This window comes from Nyctereutes procyonoides, unplaced genomic scaffold (assembly GCF_905146905.1).
Source record: "Nyctereutes procyonoides isolate TBG_1078 unplaced genomic scaffold, NYPRO_anot_genome, whole genome shotgun sequence".
NCBI classification, from domain to species: Eukaryota; Metazoa; Chordata; class Mammalia; order Carnivora; family Canidae; genus Nyctereutes; species Nyctereutes procyonoides.
Genome location: NW_026575125.1, coordinates 114,934,646 through 114,947,995, shown reverse-complemented (window position 1 = coordinate 114,947,995; position 13,350 = coordinate 114,934,646). Strand labels below are relative to the sequence as shown.

The following is a 13,350-nucleotide window of genomic DNA, read 5'->3' as shown; positions in this document are numbered from 1 at the left end:
CATTACCACTGTCATGATCACAACTGTATTAAGCATCTAATTCTTTGTGCCAATGTAGCAGGCACTGTACAGAGAATTGCCTAGGTATGGCATATGCCCTCCCAAAGCTCGTGGTAGAAAAGAGCCCCCGTTGGAGTTTACAGTATTAATTACATTCAGTATGAAAAATGGGATTGATAGTATAATTACTGTTTAGAATAGATGGTTTAATTTCTAACAAAGTCAGCATTTTTAAATGTGAATGCAAATATTATGTGGGCGCACACACGCTCACATGCATACACACAATTTTGTATGGAAAATGACTATTTTATAATAGTACGATTTCTCTATACCAGTGATGAAATTTGCCTAGATATGCATGCCATGCCAGTCATTTCAGATGATGGAGGACTCCCCGCTGGAGTCCTTCAAGCTCAGAGGCCTCATGGCTTTTTATGGAGTGGCAAATTGGCACTCTTGGTTCAGAGTCCACCAGGTTGGCCTCAAGACATTCAAAAGCTCATTGATTTTCACATATTTGCTCTTTTATATTACACTTAAAGGAGACCAGATGCATATGGATGCTACATCTGCACATAGATGCATTTACATGGAAAAGCAGATGTATTTGCCATTAATATTCACTGGCGACACTTGGTTTGTGGCTTCTGTGCTTCAGGTACCTATACCTGAGACAGATGGAAAGATCAAGCGAATGTGGAAAGTGATACAAAGTCTCATTTTTCTATGCTAATGGAGCAGCAGTGCAGAAAATCCAAAGGGCTGGGTAATTCTCTAGTTGAGATTAGAACCACAGTTGTGTGGTTTTTAGCAACAGATTTATCTTTTAAATTCCAGCCTTTTGAGTCACTATTTTGAACTCCATTCACACCTGCTAAGCTGGGTGGTGGGAAGATGCATCTGGGAGTTCCAGCCCCAATTCAGTGACCTTGGGCAACCCCACCCCATCCATTTGTTCTTTCATTCACTAAATGATCAGTGCCTGCACACTGGGCCCGATGTTGTGATCACTATTTTGGAAGTGTCCCCACTATCGAGATATGAAAATATTGGACCAAAGGATGTCCGAAGCCCTGAGTCTCAACATAATAATCTGGATGAAAAATTCATCCTATGTTAGAATAATCAAGGTTTGAAATGATGCAGAATTTGTATATTTCTGTATACTTTTCTCTCTGCCTCTTCCTCTCAGCCCCTTGCAGTCACATCCAGTTAGACAAGCTGGGTCAACTCGTCTCTCCCTGATGATTATAGTATTTCTTCCGAGATGCTTACATTTACGGATATCCCTTTGAAAGTAGCACAGAATTTGCCTTCATTCCTCTTAGGTTTGGTGGAGGTGATATGTCCAACAATGGGGATGTTTTTGTCTTGACCAAAGGGGCCATTGCTGCCACTGTTTCTGCGGCGCGGAGGGTCCTCTGGCAGTGGGGAAAGTGGAGGAGGAAACAGCTTTTCTTCTTTCCTTCTATTCGCTCTCCTGGATGAATTGTTTCTGTGTAAACAAAAAGTGTAGAGTGTCACAAAGTTTTCCCTCCCCCTCATGCTTTCTAGTACTTTCTCAGCTTAAGCACTATTTTAGTTGATGGTCCTTTACCTATGGTGAAGAGTATATATAAAAACACACGTTGACAGAGATACTGATAGAGAAATATTGCTATAAACAAATGCAAATATATGTATCCAAGAATAAACACATGTCTTTGGAGCAGAACTCCATGATACGTGTAGACGTCTAATGGAGGGTGCTACAGTGTGATATTTGCAACCTTTCAAGATTCCTCTTAATTAGATTTTTATGGAAAATCCAATGCAGACTTTAATCCTGTCAATTTTTTTAGGACGGTCCCTACTTATTTGGCCCTAGGACTTGACTGCCTAATCACACAGTAAATGGTACAATAAACAATTAGTGGAGGGATATTTTCTTAAGAAATATTACACTTGTACATTTCTCAGCTATCAGTGACACACTAAATACGTCTGTGACCCATTGTGAACTGTCTGTTCAAAATGCTCTATGGCCACGCCAATGCATAAGAAGCCCCTGACCTTAAGTTGTTCCACTGGAGTGCTGGTGCACTCCACTTTACAGAACCCATTTGAAAACGATTTTGTCATATCGTCACAAGACATCTGTAGTCCTGGAAGTACTCCCGCACTTTCAGACTGATTTATCTGTCCATTAAATGGGTACCATCAAGGAGACAGAGACTTCAAATAAAACAGAACAACTAAAACCTTATGCTAGCTGCTTAACATGGTAATTGGGTCATGGATTTTCATTTTAGTTACTGTCTTAGCCTAATCAATGAAGATTACTTGAATTTTAATCTTTTCTTAGACAACTCTGGTTGCACTGTGCAGCCATTTACTTTCCATGATTATCGACTACAATTTTCAATAGCAAATTAAGTCAACAAGAATTTATGTTTTCCTCTTGGTCAATTTCAGTCAGTGTCTAGGAATATAGATTTGCAATATCTCAAGGCAACAAATCAAAGATGAACAAGCATTCCAGTGGCCTGATTTCCTGAAATGCTGGGAGTCAATGCAGTCTCCTTGTTCCCCTTCCACTGTGTTGCCCAAATTTGCCACTGTAATAACATTCACCATCTTCTTCATCTTTTGTTTCATAAACATGGCCCTACATCAATTTTTGTTCAAGCAGCAAAATATTTAAGAGCATTAGCTATTTCTGCCACTACCTTCATCAGTTCAGATTAATTAAGAAAAATATTTGCCAATGGATTTTAAGAAGTGCTTTGACATGTAGAACCAGTGTGTGTGTGTGTGTGTGTGTGTGTGTGTGTGTGTACTCAGCAGGGCCCTCCTGTTGGATGATGGAGGGCTGCAGCTGTCATAATCTGGCATGGCAATCTTTGCTGGGTTTAGAACATTCATTTAGAAAGGCAAATGCTGTCTCATACAAATTTCCAAGGTTTTCATTTGGAGGCTCAACAAGGCACAAAGGACTAGATGGCAGTTGAGGAGAGGGTTCCCAAGAGAAGAGCCCTGAGAGGCTAGTCCTCACTTCATTCTCTCTCGGCTATGGAGATTTTTTTTTTTTTTACCATGGACTTGGGTTTGTTTGAGAAGTCTGAGAATCTGCTCCAGGCCCTTCCTGAATGAGAAATGCTACTAGGTAAACACTGCTTTTCTAATGACTACAATAGAAGAGAGACTGCAAAAACCATGAGTTAGAGACACCATTTTGTGAAGAACAAATTCAAATTATTAGACGTGTACTTAATGCTTGGTCTTGTCTCTTCCATGAGATGGGAGAAGCGACAGGTCCCTGGGCTGCTAAGGGAGACCAGCATTGGACATTGATGGCTGAGGCAATACCTCCTGCCTTTTCCCTGTGCCGTCAGGTGGCCTGAACTGGTCAAAGCCCAGGAACTGGGGACGTACAGCCACCACAGCCATGCCATTTAGTCAATCCTCCAGGGAAGGAGGAGGGCTGTGGTGATCCACGCGAGATCACTGGGGAAGGAACAGGCTTCCCCACAGGCCTGGCTCACTCATCAGCTTAGCCCACAGGAAGAACTACTACTCATTCTGAGAACTCTGAGTACGTGATGGGATGCTTCAAAGCAAAGTTATACCAGGGGTATAGACACGCTACACAAAGAGCTATGGATCATCAGGGGAAGGGGTAGCTCAGGGCCCCAGTCTCCATATCATCCCAAGGGGCTACAGTGGGAATTGATCTTTTCCTACCTTTTGTCTCAAAAACAAGAAGGATCTAAACTGTAAGCCAAAAACTTATTTCCAATGTCTTATCTGCGGTGGACTGGTACCGGAACAATGATGTTAAACAGGAATCTGGGAGCTCAATTGTCAGCAGCAGTTAGCCACATTGCCTCTGTGCTCTGGGCTGCTTATAGGCTCTGGAACTGGTCTTTGATGGAAGTAATCTCTAACAGTGAATAAATTTATGTAAATAATTATCCAGACGGAACAGTTCCAGTAGCCAATGTGACTGTTAATGAAGTGGTATTTCTAAGATGCAAGAACTTGGTCACAACACTTGGTAGCAACAGAGGCTGGGACCTCTCCAGGGAAGGCCGGGGCCATGTGAGCGTGGAGGGGCCTGGGCGGCCTCCCACCTGACTCTGGTACTTTACGCAAAGTGGGAGAGGCAGCAGATGTGCCAGCTGGTTGGAACTAACCAATGTACCCCCAGTCAGCTTTCCCTGACACACAACCCCCTCAGGGAGGACGACTCCCAGACATATCATCTCCCTGGCCTTCTCTAATGGGTCAGAGCCCCTTCCCCTGGGCTCTGACAAGGCCAGGATGTACCTCCTAGTCAAGCTCTGTACTGAGGTTAAGGAATGGCACCAAAGTGGAAGCAGCAGTGGGTCATCGTGTCAAGACCAAGGGGCTGCTTTCATTACCAACCACACTGGAAGTTGCCCAGAAGCCAGTTATCTGCTTTGAGTGACAGGTGTGGCTGGGCGCTGGCCCTTTTCAACTCCCTTACCCTTTATACTCTCCCCTTTGTGCTAAAAGTTCGCTTTGGCTGATTTTGGTCCTCCGCATTAGTTGGAGTCAAGAAATCTTGCTATAAAGCTCATGGAGTCATGCAAAATCTGACAGCCTGCACTCCACCCTTTATCCCATGCTTGCGGGACTGGTGGCCAGGGTCAGCTGTCAGGATGGGCTGGGCAACTCTTGTTTCCTTCCTTACCATTCCTCTGAAATAGGAACCCCCCAACCCCACCACCACCAAAAGGCTTCGAGATTTCTGAAGGGTCTGAGCAATCGGGAGGTGATACGAAGACAGGGCAAACTCACTCTTTAGCGTTGGGAGGCTTGTGGGGTGGGGCTGGTGAGATGCAGGGTGGCAGCAGGCAGATAGTGGTGGCCTCCTCCAGGCGTTGCTTCTTTTCAGGGATTTTCTCTGCAGTTTCTGTTGGCTTTAATGGGAAGAAAAATATAGAGCTTGAAATACATGGCACATGCAAACATTTAAAAACCATGAGCAAGGTAGACAGTTTGCTTCTATTTTAACTTCTAGATTAGCTAGGGGAGTTAAATGCACACCTTTGATCAGAAAGAAAAGCAATCAGCCCAGGAGCTGGCATCTGAGCAAGCTGCGCTGTGCTGTGAACCTCTGATTAAAGATTGGGGGGCACAGGAGTCTCCTACCCAAAGTAAAGAGAACCTATCATTTTCAGACCCTTCTTCCATCATCCATGCCCCCACAGATGAGTAGTAGAGAAACTACCACTGCAACCCGGAGGCACCTGGGTGGCTCAGTCGGTTAGGCATCTATCTGCCTTTGGCCCAGGTCCTGATCCCAGGGTCCTGGGATCGAGTCCCATGTTGGGCTCCCTGCTCAGCGGGGAGTCTGCTTCTCCCTCTCTTTCTCTCTCTGCCCTTCTCTCTGCTTGTGCTCTCTCTCACTATCTCTCTCAAATAAATAAATAAAATGTTTAAAAAAAACCCACTGCAACTCTAACACGGCATAAAGGCGTGCAAGTAGCGTGGGGTTTGTGGGTTACATATAAAGGTCACTTAAAGGATCAACAGCATGCAAGGCAAAAATGCATGTGCAAGGCGTGCCTTCGCATGTGCTGGTTCTGAAGGTACGCTTTGGCCTCTGCTTGCACCACTGTCATCCCTGAGAGCAGGGAAACAGTGAGAAGCAGGAGCCCCAGACTTTCTATGGCAGCTGTTAAAAGTAATATTACCCAAATATCACCATGAGATGCTGTTACTCTAAAAAACTGCCCTGAGATCTGGAGATACAACAAAATGAGACTAGTGTACTTGAAATGGAAGAGGCCATGCTGGATTTCCCCTTCTGATGAGGGTTTTCTGTTTTGTTTTTAAGTAAGCTCTGTACCCAATGTGGGGCTCGAACTCACGATGCCAAGACTGAGCATGTGTGCTCTACTGACCAAGCCAGCCAGGCACCCCTGCCCTTCTGCTGATAGTTCGTGACCCTAATGTCTTGCAGCTGAGGTTTCCACAAGTCGGGCCAACCACACAGCTCAGGGTGGCAGCAGGCTGGGCTGACTGTGCATCTGCTAGGAGCCGGGGGCATCGAAGCGTAACTGGGGGGCAAGAATGCTGATGTGTGTCCGGACAAATTAAAAGGCATGTTGAGGCACTTGGGAGTACTGGGGTGCCCTGCTGGTGTGGGGTGGGGACTGTGGGGTATGGCCCCGTGAGTCCTAGAAGCAGGAGCAGCTTAAGGAACTGATCCCAGGGACAGTCTCCACAGTCTTCTTTCCTACACATCATAACCCCTCATGTGCCATATAGGATACTCTTCACTTTGGCTGCCAAACCCTGACTATTCCTAACACCCTTCCCGGTCATGTCAAGTACTCCATTTCCCATGGAAAGCATCACTGCCTTCACCAGAAACTGCAAACCATTGCTGTTGACCTCCTTGCAAATGAGGCTCAAGATCAACTTGGCCAACTGAGAGCCACTGCTCGTGATCCCTTGGCCAACCCCGGGGCACAGCTCACCTTGTGCTTACGCTTGCCCTTAGGGATGGGTTTCTCCGTGGCCGCGGCAGCACTCTGGCGCTTGGGCTTGGACACGGTCTCCTTGTGGTCCGGCTTGGCCAGCGCTGCTGGCAGTGCGTGGTGGCCAGGTACTCTAGACAGCAGGCCAAGGTCAATCTTCACCCAGAGATTTTTCATGTTCTCTTGATCTTGCAGAGGGGACAGAAGCTCGGGTTGCATGACAGGGATGGGTGAGAAAGCTGGATCCTCATTACTGGCGGCTACGCTGTTGTTGGTGCTGCTGCTGACTAAGGAGCCAAGGGTCAGGCTGGCACCACAGGCTTCCTTGGATTTGGCAGTATTGCCCCCAGGAGCAGTGCAAGGAGGCAGGACTTTGATCTGCAGGGTCTCTTCTTGATCTGTGTTGGAATCGGACGTGGATGAATCCGTTTCGATGAATTCCCGGGACTTTGGCACGATCTTGCCAGGCCCTCTGTACTTCTTTTTCTCGGCAGCCACGGGAATGTTTGGCCTCGGTTCCTTCCTAGGGACTGGTTTGTGGGCAGTGGCTTTGTTGCGGCCTCTTGGTGGCTCAGGAGGCTCCACACTTTCTTTTTCTTTGGGGGTGCTGCTGGTAATATTTGGTTTGGGCCAGGTAAACTCATCAATGCTGGTGTTCTTCTCGACTTTTTTGGGCTGTTTTTTTCCAATTGTCCTTTGAGAAGCTGTCTCAATGGTTGTCGACAACTTATGCTTCAAAGCCTTTGTTTCTGGAGTTTTCTGGGTAGGCCGTGGACGAGCTTTCTCCCTGATAAGACTGAGGAGAGGCCTCTCTTTGGGTTCAGCCAGGACCTGGCTAGGGTTTGTCTTCACTTTGACCTGGACTTCCATTGGCTGGATGATTGGAGGAGGCACAGAAAGCGTCTCCATGGGTGTTTCATTTTGGCCACAAATAAACGACTTGTTCTGGGATGTCACTTTGTTAAGCCATTTATCCAACTGCCACTTGTTAGTTGAGGGCGGCTCAGGCTGCAGATGAGAAACAACGGCAAGAAGGAATTTCACATGTTGGAAGGATCTGGAAGGACTCTCAGTACACTGAGTGCTGATAAAAGCAGTGGATGTGAAGTGCCCATTCACACATTTAGAAGCATGCACACACACACACACACGGAATCTCAATTAATCAAATTATCCAGATAGACAAATACCCCGTAAACCAGCCCCAATCTACTTATTTCAATGAACTTCCACTCCTCTTCTGAAAACAGCCTCCACTCTGGCCAGGAAGGAAAGAATTATTCACAGAGAGTTTTCCCAGAGGGTGGGCATGGAGGCCTGGCAGGGAAACCTGTTCCCCAAATCCTCTGGTGGAACTCATTGCTCAACCTCTCACCAGGAGGCAGAGGTAATGATCTCGGGTCCCGAAAAGCAATGTAAGTGTGCCTCAAGTGTAATTCAAAAGGAAAGGCTTTCTATCTGCCAAAGTGCCAGTTTTCCCTGTGTGATGTTGTAGTTCACTGCAAAAAGAACAAGCCTTTTCTATTTTTACTGAAGGATGAAAAGATTTGACTTCCCCCAAACCACCTCACTTTCCTCGGTGTATGGGCAATAACCAATTTATGGGGACATGCACACAGACATTAGTGTCCGCTGTTAAGCCACGGAAATGAGGCGTACCATTCAGGTGCTTGATTCCCAACTCTGAATTCTGCCTGTTGAACTAAAAGAGCCATCATTTTTATTAGAACTGTTCTTCTTTTGAAAGCCAATCAGCTGAGGCTTATGGCACCAGCCAACAGAGGGTGAGAGAATTAAAAACACTTGAGTAGCTGTGATTCCAGCACACACAAAGCAATGCAGGCCAGGGTCGGGGAAATCGTGTTGGCTGGCGCTGTTGATCAGGGGCACCAGCTCTGCCAGTGCACTGACCCTGGTTTCAGCCCTGGCTTGACCACTGTCAGCCTGGGAGATCTCGGGAAAGTTCTTTATTAACCTCTCAGAGTCTTATTCTCTAATCCATAAAATGGGGATGCTAATCGCAAGGACCCCAGAGAAGTGTTATGGGGAAAAAATAAAAAAGTGCAGGTCAAGAGCATCTCGCAGTGCCCGGCCCAGGGCCCGTGATCGAGCAGTGCTGGCTACGATTAACAGCCGATTGGCACTATTGCATTCTCCACTATTCCTTTCCGATTATTACCAACAAGTGTGCATGGAACCCTGGAGGGATCTGCTTGCTGCACGAGGTGCAGCCTTGGGGGCGCTGAGGAGTCATTCTGGACTCACAGAGGATGGGAGGAGAAGATAGCACCCTGTTTTTCATTTCAAAAGTATATTTTTGGTATTGCAGGGAGTCGTGTTGAATGCTTTCGTGAATTAGGATAAAATACTTTTGGAGGATGCAAGTCGAAATTTGAAAAAGCCATCCCATTTCTTGGGTCTTCATTGCCAAATGGCAATTCATCACTTCGACCTGGAGTACGAGGTGGTCTTGACTGGTTCTCTCAAAAGAGAAATCGCTAGCTCAGTTATCACTATTCCAGATTTACACATGAGGAGGCTGGAGGCTCGGAGGAGCTATGGGAGTCACCCAGCAAGAAATGTCTGCTTGTAGGGACTGTGCATGTACATGTTTTAGAGGGTGAAAAATGCTATCCGATGCTTAAATACTTCCTTGAAATTTTTCTTGTGTTGGAAGCGTGTGTGCTTGTGCGCACACGCACGTGCCCAGGAGGGCCACCCTGGGGACCTGCAAATTGCACTCTAGGCCCCCAGTCCCTTCACTCACCTCTGGAGTGGCCGCACGAGGCGCCTCATTGGATTCGCTGTCGGTGGTGCTGCTTTCAGTGTCTGAGTCTGACTCAGAGCTGCTCTCAGAGTCACTGGAGCTGCCAGATGCCCCACTGGCTGGCACCGCAGGTGGAGGCTGAGGTGTGGCCAGGAGTGGGCTGAAAGAAAATCACATCACTCATTGCCTCACTGCGTCTCAAGTCAGCACGTCAAGCCCCTCTCCCACCCCGTTCAGCACAAGGGCCTGTGATGTGTCAGGTCCGGGCAGAGCAGAGCACATCGTCCCATTCCACAGATGGGAAATGTGAGGCTCAGGAGGCGCCGGGTGTGGCCAAAGGTCAAATGATTCATTAGAACCCAGCCTGCGTGTGGCCAAGTTCCTTGGGTTCCACGACACTGCCGTCCCTCTTGGGAAAGCCCTGCCTCCCACATTGCACATGAAAACCTGAAGCCAAGGGCACATGCCTTCTGGACACAGATGCACATACCACAGACCCACGCGCAGCCTTAGATTCTTAACGATCCCAGGCCTTTTTGGCTAGGGTAAGTTTTCACTTTCTGTTGCCATTTAGTTGAGAAACCCAGAGGTTTGTCACGGGGCTGTGATCTCAGCTATACACACAGTACACTCCTCTCACCAAGGAGGGGGGATTCAACCCCCATTTAAGTGGAGGAAACTAGGTCCGTAGGGAGAGAGGCTTGCTTCTGCCTCAGGCCTAGGCGGAGAAGTGAGCTAGGAACTCCAAGCACAGGGGCTGTGAAAAGCATATTCGCTGCTGAGTACCCAGCACCCAGCACCGAAGGAACTAGAGTCCCATTTCTTGGCCTCCCTCACCCCAATTTTTGTGAACTCTTTGGAAAACACCTCTTACTGGGAGGGATGATCATAAAGGACTAAGCAAGTCTAAGGCTTGATTTCAAATCTGTAAAGCTGACCATGAAAGGCACTTGAAAATTGACACCACTTGCCAGTCTGTCTTTATTGATAATCTATAGTTTTCCTTACCAATCGGTCGCTCCCTGTGCCCGTGACAAATCAGCCTCCTGTGGTCCCACCTTCAAATGGCACCAAGAGGGTCTCCAAGGACCCCTTTGCTGAAGGCTTCTGGAAGCACAGAGCATTACTCCTTGCCTGCCCCCACCCCACTCTCTCAGCAGCGCCTATTTCTCTCCAACATTACAGCTCTTGCCTGCTAAGCTGGAGCTCTGCTCAGCTGCTGCTTGGGGAGGAACAGGTTCCCTTTTAAGGCAGCATGGCCCCCTAGTCAGTCCCTATCCGATGCGGAGAGCCTTTTCATGCCATGTGCCTTGCCCTCCCTAAGGACTGCTCCTTTAATCTCCCAGGTAGGTATTTTCTTTCATATAGCAAAGCTCATTTTAAAATGCTATCTGCTAAGTAAATGCTATCTGAAAGTACATTTCTCTGCCAAATACACCAAGAGATTAGGGGAAGCAGAGGAAATAGGGGACTGTATCCCCTGGGAAAGTGCACTCAGAGACGTGTGTGTGTGTGTGTGTGTGTGTGTGTGTGCATGAGCACGTGCGTGCAAGCGTGTGTGTCCCCAACGGGGGGTGGGGGGGGGCAGGGACCTACAACCCAGCACTCTCCTTCCCTGCGTTCTTTTTCAGGTCTCTCCTTAACGGCAGTGAAGATTCCATATTCATGCAAAATGCCCTCTAAATGTAATCAATTGTTTTTGTCTTTGGTTACTAAATAAAGACGGAGGGAACAGATTTAATGAGACCAATCCAGACATGATGCTAACTTGGCCTCAATTCCCCCCAAGAAACGTTTCCAGTCCAGCACGGAGCATCCACATCCCTGAGCTGACTGGCTGCTGGACTGAGATAAAAATCAAACTCATACTCACATTTATGATTTGCAAGTGAAAAGCGGCTTCCTAGTTTCGTTTCATATCTGTGCATTAATGTCTGGCTTCTCGTAAGACTCCGCTCATCCTAATATTACCAAACTCAAGTCTAGATTTACTTTGGAATATTTCTGGATAGAGTTTCCATTTACTGGATTATTTTTGAGCAACTGCTCTAAGAAACAAAACAATCCCAGGGATTATTCCCTTAAAGCTGAATGCATTGAGGTGATACACATGAAGCACAGACGTTTTATTGACCAGAATAAACGTATTCATCAGCTATACCACAATAAAGCTTCATGGGCTTAGCTGGAAACTTGTATGTGTGCATTTGTACACAGGTGTTCCTTATCCAAAGCCCTTTGCAGGGGAGAAGAATTTTGATGTTTGGATTTTTTAATTTTAACAACATGAATCTACCACAAACATATAATACCTCCAGTGGGATCTGGGGAAGCACCCCTTCGTAGGACTCGTTAATACTGCTACAGTAAGAGGTCGGGTTCTGTCATGAAATGAGTTTGTCCCAAAGTTCTGGAAAATGACAGCTCTCAGGACTTTCTCAATTTCATAATTGTGATTAAGGGATTGTGGATGTGGACAGAAACCACATACAAAAAACAGACACTACATGTACATGTAAATGTAGACAGGTATGGATATAAAATAAAGACTTTCAAAAGTCACAGTGACCTTAACCAAGACCCAATAAAATGAGACCTAAAATTATTTTCCCTAAGACTTCTTTTTTTTTCTGTTAAAGCTTTTATTTATTCATGGTGGAGACGAGACAGAGAGAGGGGCAGAGACACAGGCAGAGGGAGAAGCAGGTTCCCTGCGGGGAGCCCAATGCAAGACTCAGTCCCAGGACCCTGAGATCACACCCTGAGCCAGAGGCAGCCACTCAACCACTGAGCCCCCCAGGGGTCCCCTGTCCCTAAGACTTCTTACAGCTAAATCCATGGCCATGTTCTCAAGGAGGACCCCACAGCCAGTCAATGTGGACAATGACCCCTTAAGGAAAACGTTTGTAAAAGGAATAGGAAGAGGTTCGCCAGCTTTTTGTATTCTGTCAATGAACATGGATACTGGGGGCCAAGGAGGAAGATGGACTTGAATTCAGAGAGGGCACTAAGAGGACTCCAACTGGGGGTCAAGGACATGCGCATCTTAATGAGAAAGAATTGCTTTCTCTGGGCAGCTGCACAGTTGGAAACGGGGCGGGGGTGGGGGGCGGTGGTTGGGGGGGAGTAGAGCCAGCATTCCTGGGAGAGAATAAGAGTTGTTGAAAATGCAAGCAAAACTGCTCTCCCCAGTACCTCCCTCTGCCTCTATTATCCACCTGCTGTTCCTGAGCTGGCTGGAGGATCCAGCGGCACCCAGCCTGCTGAGGGATGTGAGGCCCATATTTGAGTCTCTCTGACCCTCGCTTCTCTGGGCTTACCCTGCACCCAGCTGCAGCAGCTCCTGGGGACAGAAAATGAACACAAAACCAAAACATTGCCTTCCCCAGCAGTCCAGACATCAACAGGAGGATGACTGGCCTGGGTCACATTCTTGTCCAGAAGCCACGGTGGAACTTACGAGTGGGCAAATCAGCAGAATATTTCACTTCCGGGTCTTGACAGAGAACCGTTAGCTGTTTAGCCAGTTAAATCCCTCCTCCCCTTCTGCTGCATTTCTTTTCATACATCGCCAATTTATTTCCCAAATGCATACAAAAGTGGCTATGAGTGAAGCTAGCCCCCGTGATACTGGGTCCTTCCTGGATATGGTGCCTGGGAGATGAGGGAGGAATGTGCAGTTTACACATTCTTCACTCACCAAACTGTATTAGGATAATTTCCCAGGCACCATATCCTCTCATAGTTTAATCAAATGCTTCTTAAAAGAAGGCTCGTGGTTACAACATGTTATACTAAAAATCACTGACATTCGGTGTATGAAAACCATCTACTCCATAGTCTGTAAATATTACAATTGCACTCTGTGACTTCACCCCAATGTAATAAAATTTCTCCAAGGGCCCACATTTATAACAACTTCGAGGTCAGCAGCTCAACCTTTTCAGAGAGCAGATTCCGCTGTTGTGCTCATCAGTGCGAGTGATCTTCACTGAGTAGTGAAACCCCAAGTCCATTTAGTAGGTCCTCATGGTCGGGGGCCAGACTGAGGGCAAAGGAACTGGCATGGCAAGTCAAAGACCCTAGGGG

General features: G+C 47.0%; 1 protein-coding gene across 1 annotated transcript in view; it reads right to left on the bottom strand.

The window, feature by feature from the left end:
- AFF2 (ALF transcription elongation factor 2) overlaps positions 1-13,350 on the bottom strand; it is a 316,910-nt gene that overhangs the window by 26,081 nt on the left and 277,479 nt on the right. Inside the window, exons 11-14 of the mRNA XM_055338134.1 lie at positions 9,262-9,421; positions 6,495-7,502; positions 4,807-4,928; positions 1,279-1,498 (exon numbers count right to left, since the gene is read on the bottom strand). Coding sequence (XP_055194109.1) covers positions 1,279-1,498; positions 4,807-4,928; positions 6,495-7,502; positions 9,262-9,421 — 1,510 coding nt within the window. The remainder of the gene's footprint in view (positions 1-1,278; positions 1,499-4,806; positions 4,929-6,494; positions 7,503-9,261; positions 9,422-13,350) is intronic.